Raw genomic sequence first — 16,266 nt, 5'->3', positions numbered from 1 at the left:
TGTGGTTCATCGATTCATCTTTTTTTTAAAATAAACACTCAATACAGTTTCAGTTGGTTATAATTAAAGCCTTATTGACATTTTTTATTTAACTTTTCCTCAATTCTAGTTTTAGTTATGTTGTTAGTTTTACTGAATTATCACAACCTTGCTAATGACCACCATGAAACGTTAACACCTAGTGACCATTCTGAAATGGGACACATTTAGACGCTTTGGTTATAGTGTGTGCCAACGGTGACGCAATTGTAGTCCTTAGTGGCCATCTTTTGGGTAAAAACACAGGTGTTTCAATTGTTTGATTGCATAGAACTAATGCTTTACTCCAATCAGAACACCTGTGTAAGGCTGTGTTGACCCAAGAAATGGCCGCTCTAGAACTACATATTGGCACACCCTATAGAAACCTCTTGTTTCTCCCTCTCTCCCCCTCCATACAGGCCCGCATGGTAGCGGCAGCCACCAGTAACCTGTGTGAAGCCGCCAACGCCTCGGTCCAGGGCCACGCCAGCGAGGAGAAGCTCATCTCCTCGGCCAAGCAGGTGGCGGCCTCCACGGCTCAGCTGCTGGTGGCCTGCAAGGTCAAGGCTGACCAGGACTCGGAGGCCATGAGGAGACTACAGGTAACAACACGCACACACGCACGGAAGTAACACATCCTGCTTGATAACACCTGTATATGGTCTTTGTCGGGTGTTTTGTGTTTATCATTTTAAAAATGATGCAAATTAAAGTAGTGAAAATAGCCGATCTACAAGCACACAACGCCTCGCGGTGGGAGGCGGCGTGTGCTTGTAGATCGTCTATTTTCATTAGTTTTGTGCGACAGTCTTGTATGATGAAGCAGGGCTGTGTCAAAAAATCAAACCTCGGTTCGAAGTGGAGCGGTGAATTTGAGCAGCTGTACCCTATGTGAGTGAGTGAGTGAGTGTAAACTGTGCCTGTGAGTGAGTGGTGAGTGTGCCTGGCCTGCACAAAACAGCGCCCCTCCTTTAACTAGTGTGTTGTGTGTGGCCACTCAAGGTATTGCCCAGGCTACGGACACGGCCGGCCAGCCAGCCAGCCACCCAGCCAGCCACCCAGCCAGCCACCCAGCCACATACCCACGGATATACCTGTTCATTGGGAGCGCTTTCACCGCTCCAAAAACCTTTGACACATTTGAAACTTGGAGATACGAGGTTTCTGCCCGACAGTGACAATATATTCAAGGGATTATACGCACCGTACGTAATGACAACATTTCATCGCTGTCGGGCAGAAAGCACCATATTTTAACATTTATATATACTGTATATTCTTTTTACGAAAATCAATGATCTCACAAAAGTATAAAAAATGGCAGATCTACAAGTTCGCGCCACGTTTCGAGCTTGTCGATCTGCTATTTTTGATAGTTTTTCAATGTCTGAAAAGTAATAGTTAAGGACATACAATGTACACACACACACACACACACACACACACACACACACACACACACACACACACTAGTGATGTGTCATTCATGAGTGATTCGTTCATAAGATTCGAATCATTAGCATGACTTGTGAACGATTCGTTCAAATCCCTGAAATGTGTCGTTCACACTTTCCCCTAATAGCCCCGGCCGGCAGACAGGACGTGACGGTGGGCTGTACTCGCGACGTAATAAAAACGCTCCCGCGATTGTGTTTTTCACAGGACGATCGCGCTATGAACGAATCATTTGAACGAATCTTTTGAACGGATCATTACCATGAACGTGAACGAAATGATCCGTTCACTGAAATGAACGGGATTGCCCATCACTAACACACACACACACACACACACACACACACACACACACACACACACACACACAGCAAAAACAAGCCCATAACATAATATCTATGGATGGAGTCACACTAACCTTTATTCAGAGTAAGCCACGCATCAATCAACTTGTTGAGGTTTGGTATACCCAGCGTTGCCTGTTATTGTGTGTGGAGATATAGGCTCTTTCTCCCTCTCTTTCCCTCTCTACTCTCTGGGTTATTGTTCAATATTATTCACACAACTTCAACCATTTATAAGCCAACTGTATGACACATCACATTAGCTTGGAAATCTTTGTTGTTGGTGGCGAGCCACAAAATATAAATGATTGTAAATGTAAATGTGCCTGATGTTTCCAGACACTGGCAACTAAACCTTATACGATGACTTGACTACAATAGAGTGTTATTGAGTACAAGCTCATAATCATTTGCTGTTAACATTTTATTGCTACTTAAGACACTTTATTCTTTCTAAAGGGTGCCGGGAATGCGGTGAAGAGGGCATCAGACAACCTGGTGCGGGCGGCGCAGAAGGCAGCGTTCGACAAAGCAGACGATCACAACGTGGTGGTCAAGACCAAGTTCGTGGGCGGAATAGCACAGGTAAGACCCAGCCCCCACCTGGATGCAGGCACGTGCACACATAGACATCAAAGGGGGCTTGAGCCCCTGCCCTTTTATCCGTCTGTAAAAAAGTGCCCTCTCCAGACCATGAATGTAGTTTTTACTTTGGTGAAATTGCCTTTGTCCAAACTCCCCTGAACTTGAATACAGAAAGAATTGCCCCCTATGTGTAGAAACCCATGTTGTAGGCCACATCTCCAGTATTCACTTGATTATGCTTTAGTTCAGTGTGGTATCAAGCACCGAAAATATCAAGCTCACAATAGTTGTGAGCTTGGAGGTCTGATATTTTCACCAAAAGGCCCTTTTAGAAATTTCAGACCCTGCCTCTCTAACATTCTCTGCACATCCCTGCCTGGATGATATCTGAGACGGAAATAGCAAGACATGCCACCGACACCTTTATTCATTTCCAATGGGAGGAGAGTGAACGTGAACACGGCTTCTGAACCCCAGGGTCACTAAATGTTGGACCCGATCGTCCACAAGCCACACAATATTCCCCTAATTTTCATACTAAAACTGCAGAGACACAAATTAGGAGAACATCTACTTTATTATCGACCTTTCTCTGTTAGTCGGAGGCCTAAGGGAGATAGAATGGTAAGTTTGTGCTAATCAGTCTAAAAGCGCCAGATTTTGCACAGATGTAGCCCAGGGCATGCTCTAATGGGCGCCCGAGTCGGCGACCTTCGGGATCGTCACAGCGGCCAAATCAAATTGGGCTCCCATCGACTTGCTATACACTATACTATACCCACAAAACTGTGAAAAGTGATGACTCATCACTAAACCATTTTGTGGGCGTTTTGTGGGGCCATTTATAGCCCAAGGAATGTTGTTTGTGCAAAACAAATGCTTGCAATGGATTCAGAATCATGACGAACCCCTAGTTAGACCCCTCACATCCTACTTAAAGCAGATTATTTCCTGAGTATTTTCCTCCTGTATAGAAAGTCGATGGCAGCCTAACTTGATTTGGCCACTGTGGCGACCCCGAAGGTCGCCGACCCGGGCGCCCTAGGTAAATCATTAGAGCAAGCCCTGGGCTACATCTGTGCTTTGGCGCTTTTAGACTGATTTGCACTAAATGAGCATTTTCTCCCCTTAACGCCCCGCACTATCATGTACCATGTAGCCTCTAGTGGCTCCAGTTGAGAACGTGTATCTTCCTAAATTAAAGATCTTTGATGATATGACTCTCCCCCAGCCCAGCCCCCACCTGGATGATATGAAACCACTCCCTCAATGAGAGCCCCATGTTAACCACCTAAGCTCTGTTTTAATGCCATCTGGTGGAAAGCTAGAGGATGGCAGGTCTGGGGGAGTTGAAAGACAGAACCTTTGTATGTCCAAAAATGTTTTTATTTTTTTTTATTTAAAAATGGTCAAAATAGACGATTGTAGACATACAAGACTGTCACACAAAACTAGTGAAAATAGCAGATCTACAGGTACAAGCACGTTGTGTAGATCGGCTATTTTCACTAGTTTAAATAATTTAAAAAAAAAGATAAATACAAAATGAACAGTTTTGGACATACACGGTTTCCACCCGACGACAACCATTTGATAGCGTTCCAAACCGCCAGAGGGAATAATAAATGTTTGCATGTTCTGTCCATCTGTCTGTCTGTCTGTCTGTGTGAACGTCCAGATCATCGCAGCGCAGGAGGAGATGCTGAGGAAGGAGCGCGAGCTGGAGGAGGCCAGGAAGAGGCTGGCTCAGATCAGACAGCAGCAGTACAAGTTCCTGCCCAGCGAGCTGCGAGAAGACGGCAACTAAACGCACTGCCGCAGTGCCTCTGGCCTCCACAGGGAGGTGCTACTTCCACTTCCACCCAGCGCAACCGTGCAAACCAAAACAAGGCTCTCTGGATACGAAATGACTTCAGGAGAGGTGTCCTGTATGTCTTTCATGTACAGAGTAATAACTTCTATGAATGATAGAATCTCAACCAGAATGTGACGCAACCCGGGGACAAACCTACAGATCTCACGGTCTCATGTTTACCCCAAAGTAAAAAAAAAAAAAACTTTTTTTCCCCTGAAAATCTGAGCACCGTATTCATAAAATGTCTTAGAAGATGAACGTATTTAATATTGGTGTTGATGTCGTATGGTTGTATAGAAATTCCATTATGACTTAACCGTGAACCTCTTCAAATGTTTTCAAAACGATTCAGAAATATACGATATACAAGCTCACATACGCGTACGCTATTTGACACTTGTGAGTTTGTAGGTCAGGCCTCGGATTCAGAACCACGTTCAAAGACGCTTCATGAATATGTGCGTTAACGTCTACAGTATGTACTAGCATAACAACATTGGCACCTTAATATCCGTTTGAATCATGTGGTCGCTTGTGTGTCTTGAAATCGTGGTCTAGTGCTCATTAGTCCCATTATGAAGGCAATTTAAGTACAAATTTGGGATGTTGATGTATTTGGACAGTACTGTATATTTCGATAATGAATGATAATATTGTCTTTTTGGAAATATTGGATTTGTGGAGACGGTGATTATAAGCATCTTTTACACCTTTGTTTCTGGAAACTTTTAAATCTTTCACTAGACGGGGGGCTGAAAACTACAGCTTGCCCACTTTTTAAACTGAAGCTGAAACATCTATGATTTCGGTGGAAACCTCATATGTCCTAAAACTGTTACTTTTCAGGATCCAAATTCAAAAGTAGCAGATCTACAAGCGCAAAATTAGTGGCTTTGTGATGCTTTTCAAGCTTGCAGATCTGCTGCTTTTGATGTTTTTGTGTGATGCTTTAGTATGATTAAGTAGGGCTTAATTTAATTTAAGTTTTTTAACACAAAAACTTGGAATATGGAGATAAGAGGTTTCTATGTTGTTGGTACGTAGGCATAATCCCTTGAATATAGGTGTTATCAGCAGAATGTGTTAGTTAGTTACTCCGTGCTACTCTATAAATGCTTCCCTACACAGGGAGTGGCGTCACCCCAGTATAGAATACATGTTACTACTGTATTTTTGTGTTTCATTTTTCTTTCTCCTTTTTCTTTCTTTCCTTTTTTCATCACAACTGGTGTTTTGAACCAATTTTGATCTGTCTTTCAGTTGTTGTTGTTTTTAAACCATAATATAATCTCTTCACGCTTACCACAACTAGCAGAGCTCATAGTGCTACAGACAAGTTCCTGAACCAATGCACAGCTCATTATGTTTTCATAATAATTCTTTTTGATTGTGATTTCAACAACAAACAAAAAAACATCTTTATTGTTTACAAGTTACAGTATATGGAGCCATAATGATATTTACTACAAGATCATGATGCAATAACACTGATGGTGCTGTGGAGGGCAGTGTTGTTTTCTTTAGCCTCTCCATAAAAAAGCTATATGTATCACAAAACTCTGGACACTGTACAAATAAGTTATGAGAGAAATTATGTAGGAAATAATATCACTATACTTGATTTTGTTTTTGTTTGTGTTCAGTAGGAGAAAGGTTGAGTTGTCCCAGCAACCTATGACATGTTTTTGGTATGTGATATGCTATAACAGAAAATGCAAATGAAGAGTGTTAAAGCAGTAATTCACAATCCACACAATTACTTATATAAATATCTCCATGAATTCAAGGCTTCATGGGGTGTTTAACCCATTTAGGCCTAGAATTATTGAATGCTTTAACTATTGACAAATAGCAGATATAGAAGCTCACAGAGCGGCACCGACCGAGTGCCACGCTGCGAGCTTGTAGATCTGCTATTTTAGAAAAATCGTGAAAATGTGTGCAAATCTTTAAATATATATTTTTCAAAGAAAACTTTTGTAACTCAAATCTCTGCTCTGGTGGGGTCCCTGGAACAACATATTTTGAGATGGGGTCTGTGGCCAAATACATGTAATTTTGGGAGTCTGTGACATGAAAAAGTTTGAGAACCACTGATTTAGAGGAAGGATTTAGAAGTCGGGTCAAAGATCGGGTCAAAGATATTCAAAGACTTGCACACATTTTCACGATTTGTCAAAAATAGCAGATCTACAAGCTCGCATATCTGCTATTTTTCAATGGTTAAAGCATAAAATAATTGTTAACGTGGTTAAAATCTAACACGACTCGGGCGAGTTCCAGGTCTTTGAGGGTTCATTGATAGAAGATAAGTCATTCTGTGGGTGAACTACTCCTTTATCTAATGTAAACACCTTTGACCTCGTGAATGAACGTGAATGCAATGTGGTACCTCTATGAATGAGCTTAACTCTGGGGAGCGAACAAACGTAACCCATTGGTTAACATTAGTACGCTTCGCAGAGTTGAAATGGATTTTACTGCGTGCGATAGTGAAGTATTATTACTCTAGTTTCAGCAATCCTCTAACGCTGCCAGATAATTGTTTTCAAACGAGTAAATAAATACACAATTCCCAAACCTGATAAAACTAATGCCATAGAGTGAAACCCCACCTCTGTGAAGCGATAGAGAAGAATCGAGGCATTATAATGTGAATTGCAGTTTCAACACATTAACCGAGTCTGTTGGAAAGTGAATCTACTTGTACCTTATCGTTCTGTCCGTCTCTCATAATCCTAACGGTGCTCTATCGGTGCAGACATCGTGGATTTTGCTTCTCGTTGCGATAGGTTAACCATCTGTTTACCAGCTTTGATTGCAGTGTTCGGCGTCCTTCGCGTTAAGAAAAGGAAAAAACTTTTTCCGAATCGACAGTATCATAAGATTAGGCCCTGCTCTTGCAGTGTGTCGTACATAATGCATGGCTTTGTGCTTCAAACTCTCTGTTGCCGTCATACACTTAGAAAACTCTTAAGGATGCACTGAGTCAAGTCTGACCATCGCAGTACGCCGGACAATAGTCCTGTTCAGACTACAATAAGTTGGTGATGGGACCTTGTTTTTTCAGTATTGTAAGAGAGTGGGGGGGAGGGGACTGCTGGATTTCTGGCCTTACGTTGTTGTGTCTGGGGTCCATCGCTCATTATCCGATAAGTCTGTAGCGTTTTTATTATTATTAGTGCCTTAGCCGATAGCCCGCACATTGTCTGGTCTGCTTGAGTTGACAGCTTTCACCTCATCAGTTGATGGATGGAAGGTATCTATCTGGACAGGCATATACAGGTACTGTACATTAGTGGTTCTCAAAGTCCGCAGAACCATCCAGGGGTCCTTCAGGCGGTTCCACCATGCAGCAAAATGATAGATAGTTAGGAACCAACAACTCTGACAGTGTACAGATAGAACCAATTGGACCCTTACAAGTCCATTTGGTTCCATCTGTTAGTCAAAGAGTTAGGGATGGGGGGGGGGGGGGGGTCTGTGGCCAAATGTATATAGCGAATTGGGGGTCCTTGAAATTAAAACATTTGAGAGTCACTTATATACATGGTAGGGATTGTGATCAGCAGACGAGATGTGTTGTGCGACGTGCCACTTGACAAGAATAATACAAAGCGTCGACAAAAGGTAGTTGTTTTTTTCAGTCGAAAATGATAATGGTATGCATGTCGAGTGACACATTACATGACACATTGTCACAGAAGGGTTGATTATAGGCTTTACAGTCCAGTGTTCCTCTGAACTGTCTACCTGCTGCTTTACGCCTGAATTAACTGAACTGTGTACCTACTGCTTTAAGCCTGAATTACACTTTGCCGTACTACAGTGTCGCACTTCTGAACGTGGCGTGTGACACTGTCGCCTGGCATAAATCGGGCTTTATCCCCTGTCTCTGTTCTCGCGTTGTTTCCTGCCTGCTGTGGACGTTTTGGCCTTTTTGGGACAGTAGAGAGGCGCTGTCCGGTCAGTCGAAGATCAATGTGTGAACGTGTGAAATGCCATCAGTATGTGTGTATATGTATATGTATATGTGTATATATATATATATATATATATATATATATATATATATATATATATAAAATACATACTTTTGTGCTGCATTCCATGGGCATGTACTGTACCACAGCAACGCTTCTGATGTAGGACAGGCTACAACTCTGGGTCTGTCTGGACGCTTAATTGTCTGTAACGAGTTCAAATCACTGAAGTTTTATGGATTGCTCCCTTTGTTTTTGTCCTTTTTTAAGCCACTGTGTGACAAGGATATTGAAGATCAATGTGTATCTGCCACCGTTAAGATGTCGCGTGACGTGTTGCAGTGGCATCATGGGAGAAACCGAAGTGTTCATACTTTCATGTGTTCATGTTTGTTTTTCTCCCGTAAAACTGAATTAGACAATATTACATAAAGATAGGTAATAACATATACAGTATGAGAACTATTTATCTGGCCTCGAGAAGAAAAAGTATTTTTTGTATTCATTGAAAATAAAGGCTTTCAAAGTAACTTGGTGTCCATATTAATGTGGTTTTAATACGTTGACAGATGGTTCAGATCAGTGCACAGAATGTTTTATCAGAGTAGCCACAATGTAAAATAAGATAAGGTCCTGTATAAAGGCTCATGCATACTCCAGGGTGGAGTGAGCAGCTATCACCGCGGTGTAGTTTTCTGAAGTCAGAAAACTACAACATTACGTCATTTGCCGCGGTGAAGAGGCTTCACCGCAAAATGCACAAACTTTTCCCACATCACCTAAAAAAGTGGAGATCTATTACTTCACCTGGAGTAGGCCTATGCAAGAGCCTTTAGAATATTTACTTGAATATTTACCAAAACTATTCTGATTTGAGATCAAATGAGGAAACTGCATGAAACTGAAATTTTATTGAAAAATACCTTTTACAACCAACTTTCCCATTAGGCCTATAACGTATCTGCTGTCAAGTACTGTAATTATACAGTATATGGCTTTGACTTAGGCAATTCCACAAGCTGGACCATCAGGTTGGCTGCTTAAGGGCTTTTAACCTTTCAAGACTATATTGAAAACTCTCAATTGAAATACTTGTCAATCATGCAAGCATCCTTGACTGCAGCATCCTTTCCTGAAACCACAAAAGCACCCCCCAAAAATGAAATGTACACCGGTTGGCATGTAGATATCCCACCACACCACACAAGATGATCCCTGTCTCAACATGTCATTAAATTCACATGTTAGTTTGTGTAGTCCAGGGCTCTTCTGACCTTTTTCCTGGCGACTTAAAGGCCTCGGTCGCAGGCCATACCTTGGTCGCGACGACTCGTGAGCCTGGCAAATGAGAGACATGAGCATCCTTTCCTGAAATAAAAGAACACAAAGATACATCGGTGTCACCACAAAAACGTCAAGTTTATATTGAAAAGTCTCAGTTATCAGAATATAGAGCTTTTCACAAAACACTTTTTAATAACTACACATATCACTTAGAATACTTTGAACGGGTTATAATTCTTGCAACTACACTGAATATGTTATGTTTTCTGAGTCCTACTACCGTCGTACAGTGATGGTGTAGCTGTTAAGTGTGTAATGTCGGGTAATAAACAGATCAGTGATTCTGGCAGGGGAACAAGGCCCCTTTAAGTGTGACCTCTGTCACTGGAGTGTCAGGATGCCATGGTATGTCTGAGTCAGCACTGAGAAGTGAGCTATATTCAGACCTATGGCTACAGGAGCTGAGACCTGTGCTAAATCTGTCCCGCCCTAAAATCTGAGGAGGCAAAGTCAATTATACACCCACACAGCTGCCTCCCAAAGCAGGCCTAAACATTACAATCCCTCCTTCTCTCTCAAGTCAATTCTGCTAATCAGTGGTGAAAGGTAACTAAGTACATTTACTCGACTAGGCCTACTGTACTTAAAGGAGTAGTTCACCCCCAAAATGACTTTTTTTCTATTGATTGGCCATGGAGAGTAGAGTTCAATAATATTTTTTGTTTTTTGTCACATTCCTAAGACAAAATTTTGATTCGAGTAAATTTACCCCCATTGATTCCAGATGGTGACCCGTTTCGAAACGGGTCATTTTGGGGGTGAACTACTCCTTTAAGTACAATTTTGAGGTACTTTTACATTACTCGAGTATTTCCATTTTTCTAGCTTTTGCTCCACTATATATCAGAGGCAAATATTGTAGATTTCATTCCACTACAATTATTTGAAAGCTTTAGTTGAACGTTTATTTGTAGATTTAGATCATTGTTACAAAACATACATGAACCTATAAGCCCTATTTTACACTTGAAATGTACACCGGTTGGCATGGAAATAACCAATCTACAAGCTCAAAACCAGTCACGTCAAGGCGCATTGTGAGCTTATAGATTAGCAAATATAAAATGTTTTTGTATTTTTTTTTTATTATTATTGTGAAATGGAACATTCTGCATAATTTTACTTTTCATAGTATATTTTGATGCCAAAACGTTTGCACATGAACTCAGGTAAAATTTAGAATACATGCCTTTAACTTGTAACAGAGTAATTCTAAATTGTGTTATTGCTACTTTTACTTAAGTCCAAAATTGGAGTACTTCTTCCGCCGTTGCCTAAAAGCTACGATCCCTCGTCTCTTTAAAGTCAATCCTCCTGCTGCTCTTTTGAACACTTCCCAAAGTCAATACACCAGACTGTTAGAGCAGTACCTGGGAGAGGGAATAAGACATTTAGATGGGTAAAATGTGCCAATAAGTAATGTCAGATTCTATGACAGCTTAAGCGCTATCCATTTCCTTTAGATCTGTGAAGTGTAGGGATAGGGCACAACCAGAGGAGGCCTCGGCCCGGCAAGAAAGCCAGTCTCTGTTCAGGAAACTTGGCCCGGAGTTGTGAAGCTGGCAGTGAATTGGACGCGAGCAGCCAGCTGATGAAAGACAGCTCGTCCATTATATTTAATGCCCCGGAATCTAATTATGATAAAAGTCATAAAGAGTGTCGTGTTGCGGACGGATGCCTTGTGGCACGGCTCCAAACATTCTCCTCTCAAGACGTTTATAGTGTGTTTACCTCTGAGTCACTGCACTCCTGCACACACACACATGCTAATCTAGTAGTCTTGAATCGTTTTCATGTGAAGGACCCCCCAAATTGACATGTAGCCTATTTGGCCATGGACCCCCATCTGAAAATGACTTGTGCCAGGGAACCCCAGAAGAGAAGATTTATGTAAAAAGAAAATCACAATTATTCAAAAATAGCAGACGTATGAGCTTGTATATCTGCTATTATTGAATAGCCAATGTATAAATGGATAAAGTGGTTAAAATGATTGTGATGCTACATTAACTATCTAAGCAGAGGACCCCCTGGAACTCCCCCAAGGACCCCTGGGGGTCCCCGGACCCCACTTTGAGAACCAATGCTTGCCTGAATTGAACAGGGCAGAGACACAAAGGAATACATAATAATACAATAACTTAGTCCCCACTCCTTTGGGGTATTTTCATGTCATGTTGTCACCTCTGCTGCATTTATACCATCCTAACAAGGAGCAGTGGGTGCTATTAATACCAAGTGTCTTGCTCAGGGACCTTCTGTTTCCTAGATGGCCTCGCTACCCTGGGAAACCACATGTAAAACCATAATACCAGATTGTCTTCCAATTTAGTGTGCCCACGATTTTAATTTGATTTCTTTCATTCTTTCTATTTGTAGATGCCGTATTTTCAAAGAGAGGTTCAGATCTCTGTGACATATGGCTGAAAGTCAGGTATTTTGGTGAGGAGGAAAATGAAGGACTCAGCAATGACAAAGTGAGCCAGCAGGCAGCTGGGATGCTGAACACTCACACTGGACTGTTACCTCCTCATGACCTCCTGTACGTTCTGCACTACCATCACACATGTATTAAAAGCTTCACATATATAGTTACTTATTGGTCTAGTGCAGTGGTTCTCAAAGTGGGTGCCGCTGAAAATTTTGATCATTTGGGGAATTCATCGATATCACTTAAGTTTAACGACTTAGACCCTCTAGACTTGACTTGGGTCGCGCTATACTTGGTGCGTTCTCTTTCCATTAACACCAAATCTCATCGCCAAAAAGATCAGATCTACAAGCTCACAAGCTGTGTGTGTGTGGGTGTGTGAGAGAGAGAAAGAGAGAGAGAGAGAGAGAGAGAGAGGAAGGGGAGAGAGAGGAAGGGACAGTGCAGTGGGCCAGGACACAGACCAGGTGGAACGGCTGTTGCTTAGTGGCCGTCTGGTTATCAGAAAGTCACCGGTTCACCTCCCAGCCCTGGTTTACTGTATGTGTTGAAGTAAGAACCTCAAGCGTTCATCATAACCAGCTGAGCAGCTATCAGCTAGGTGACGCTTAAACAGAATTTCTCCAGCAGGACTGACAAGGTCTTTCCCCTTTCTCTCCCCATCCGACATAACCAGCACCCACTTGAACAGGTCCTTGAACATCTAGAAAGTATATGAGAGATACTTGTCTGGACACAAAATGATCAGAGTTGGATCCGCTTTTGATTTCACCTCGCAAATAATGAAGACATAGTCCCCTTATGTCGTCTGTGTATCTATTCAGCTGTGTCAGCAGACCTGTCATCAACCATTCACGTCACGTGTGAAGAAAAGCCACCAGGTTTGGCTGTGGTCCCATATTGCTGTGCAAATGAACAAGAGCATTGAGAATTGACGAACAATGATCGCTTTTATTTTGGAATTGGCTATTTTGGATCCCTTTGAGTAAGCATTGTGTTTATTCATTAGGGGATGCATTTGTGACTGTAAAACGTTCAAGAGCATAACAAGCTCCTTTCTCATAATCTGAAATCTGTCTTTTTAGCCAATAAAATGTTACGAGAACCTCACAACAAAAAAGCAATACATCAAAACGTATAGTACACTTTACACCACAGCCATCCACAGGCACTTTTACAGAGGTCAGCAGAGTTCATGTAGAACAACTAACAGGTGATATTAACACCATTGTTAACGTGTCACATAGCAGCATGCTGTGAATGCTGGGAACACTCTCTACTGTGAGATGGTTCTTATTGGTCTAATGTTTCTTCACTCTAAGGATGGGACGATATGAAAGTTTCATATCACGATGATTGTGACAAAAGAAATTGCGATTTACGATATTATCGCAATAATGATAATCCGTTATCCTGGGGCGGAACATTTGTGAAAAAATAGCAGATCTACAAGCTCACAACGCATTGCAACACGACGCGTTGTGAGCTTGTAGATCGGGTATTTTTTGCAAAGACATTTGATAAGAGAGTGAAAAAAATACATATATAAGTACCTTTTACTAATTATAGAGGGTTTAAGCAGCTCGGCAACTAAAAAGTGAATTGATCGCAGTGCATGACGGAGGGCGATATCACGATAAATTAAATCTCCACAATACGATTATTGTGGTGAATGACAACAAGTAATAACTATATTTAAAAATACTACAAACTAATTCTATGCCAAGGACATCACAATATGTGTTACAGTGTTATCAAAGCACTATAACGTGCATGGCCCATGGAATCAAATCCATGGAATCAAACTCATGAGATCAAACACGTTCAAATCAATCATGAAATCAAACCCCTGCTAATGCTCATAGCACTTGGAGCTACACAGGTTCCCCTGTTGTTAAACCATTAAAAGCTGGTTTGCCCCACTGGCACACCTGACCCGGTAGAGTGCATACCAATTAAGTCTTAGTTTTTGTGCAGCCGACCCAGGTTTGAATGAATCTGACCCAGAGGATGTCCTTCCCCATCTCTTTCTCCTGACATTTCCTCTATCACTATCAAAAATAAAGGCTTGGAAATGCCCAAACAATATCTTTGAAACAAAAACAAAAAACATTAAGTTCTGGCAGGTAGAGAGTGATTATGTTTGTCAGTCTGTTTGGCTAGGCTCCTGGGAAAACAGGAATGGTGTCATGAGCCTCTGTGATGTGTGTGTATGAGTGGCATGCCAGGCTGGCTGTGGCTGGCAGGACAGTCCACTATGTTGACGGTGGCAGGATAGCAATATAGTGACAGCTGTCTGCCTTAAGAGAGGGACGCAGCAGGAGGGATACTAGGCCAGGGGTCTTCAACATTTTCAGGCCAAGGACCCCTTAGCTCTCAGAGAGATGAAGCAGGGACCCCCACCACATATCGTATAAAGTTGTGTTGCAGATGTACATGGATTATTTCTTAAACAGTTTAGACTTGACAGCACTATCATCTGTGTAGTTTGGATTAATGTGTATTTTCATACTGTATATTTAAACACTTGAACTGTCAATACCTACTAGTCTGCTCTTCTTTTCCCTCTACACCAAACCTCTGTGCCAAGGAATAGCTGATCTACAAGCTCACAATGCCTCGCAGCGCGTTGTGAGTCGTTTATATTGTAGTTTATATTTTGGAATCCCTGTTGATGTCATTGGTAGACAGGTTTCTGACCATTCCATAGCCCACCGATGAAATGCAGAGTGAGTTGACCATTTGTTGAGTTGATCTTAGTGAAGACCAAATATGAAGATAAAGTATAGACAGGGAAGGGGTGAATGCTCTTTAAGCACTACTTTGTTGTATGATACAGCACAAACAAACATTTATTCCCTTAGAGAGCCCGTAGAGAATACAAACATCTTGCTTCCTCCACGCACAACTCGTTCTTCAACAGTTTGGCCTTCATGAGTGTTTACTGTGTTACAAGAAGTATCAGATTCATCAGCTGGCTCAGAAGATGTTACTGGAGAGGCCAGTGGATAGACGCAGATAGTGTTGCAGCGAGACGCATTCTGAGCTTGTAGAAAATTGCAAAATTTGGAATAATATTTATATTTTTAATTGAGTATGATCCAAAACCTCTTTTTAAATAGGGTCCGTGACCAAATACATATCGTTTCTGAGTCCTTGACATGAAAATGTTTGAGAACCACTGATTTAAGCCAGGCCACTCATCTTGTGACACGGTATTCTGTTCCACAAAGATACTGGATGGATGCGAAAGAATTCCAGTCCAAAAGGAAGTCAAATGCCCTGGTTTTGAAGGCTGTGTGTGTGTGTGTGTGTGTGTGTGTGTGTACTGAGCCTAGCAGGTGCTCTCCTGGCAAGTTGAATCTAAAAATACCCTCCTCGACAAGAAAACAGTCGGAAGTAACTGAAACAACAACACAGATAGAAAGGGGTTGTCCAAGGGAATTGGCCCTCAGGGGCCCCATCCATCCGGAGGCTTATTGGAGTCAAATATACTGCCATCTGATGGCCAAGTAGCCAGGATAGACTATTCATAGTATTATGTAACACTGTGTGTGTGTGTGTGTGTGTGTGTGTGTGTGTGTGTGTGTGTGTGTGTGTGTGTGTGTGTGTGTGTGTGTGTGTGTGTGTGTGTGTGTGTGCATGCATGCATGCCTGCGCAGGACTATGTCCAACTCATTACAACATGGCATGTTATTTTCATTATGTAAGTGACCTCTTCCTTTTGAGATACCTTCTCTGGTTATTTCCTCAACCACTGAAGTCACTTTGACGCTTGTCATGTGGCAGAAATAGCAGATCTACAAGCTCATGGTGCATGGTGACAGGTTGCAAGCTTGTAGATCTGCAATTTTGGAAAGGTTTTCATCTATAATTAAGCCTACATTTAACTCCAGGTTGAAACAGGTTGAAACATTTTCCAACCTAATTGGTCCTAATCCTGTCTGAGTTGTTGGTGGTCTGTGGACAGTTCAGAAACCTGTCAACCAATGACATCATCCATGGGGATTCCAAGCCTTACAGCCTTAAGTTCTAAAAAAAATAAAAATAATAATATTAATAATCAAAAAGAATACATCAACAAATAAAGTTTGAAATGACCAAAACTGCCTACCAATGATGTAATTGGTAGGCAGGTTTCTGAACTGTCCACAGCCGTCCTCCGAGACCCAGCGAGTAGACAGAAAGCGAGGACCAATTATATGAAGATGAGGTCGATAATGGGTGACGTGCTCCTTTAAATATTCA

General features: G+C 41.8%; 1 protein-coding gene across 1 annotated transcript in view; it reads left to right on the top strand.

Annotated features, from left to right (window-relative positions):
- Nucleotides 1–7,679, top strand: part of tln2a (talin 2a) — a 235,189-nt gene extending 227,510 nt beyond the window's left edge. Inside the window, exons 56-58 of the mRNA XM_080730803.1 lie at nt 441–623; nt 2,280–2,405; nt 4,084–7,679. Of these exons, the coding sequence (XP_080586929.1) occupies nt 441–623; nt 2,280–2,405; nt 4,084–4,212 (438 nt within the window). The 3' untranslated portion in view covers nt 4,213–7,679. The remainder of the gene's footprint in view (nt 1–440; nt 624–2,279; nt 2,406–4,083) is intronic.
- The last annotated feature ends 8,587 nt before the right edge of the window (nt 7,680–16,266 follow it).

The sequence above is a fragment of the Nannobrachium achirus genome (genome assembly GCF_963921795.1).
Source record: "Nannobrachium achirus genome assembly, chromosome: 7".
Taxonomy (NCBI): Eukaryota; Metazoa; Chordata; class Actinopteri; order Myctophiformes; family Myctophidae; genus Nannobrachium; species Nannobrachium achirus.
This window is presented reverse-complemented; position numbering and strand designations above follow the sequence as displayed.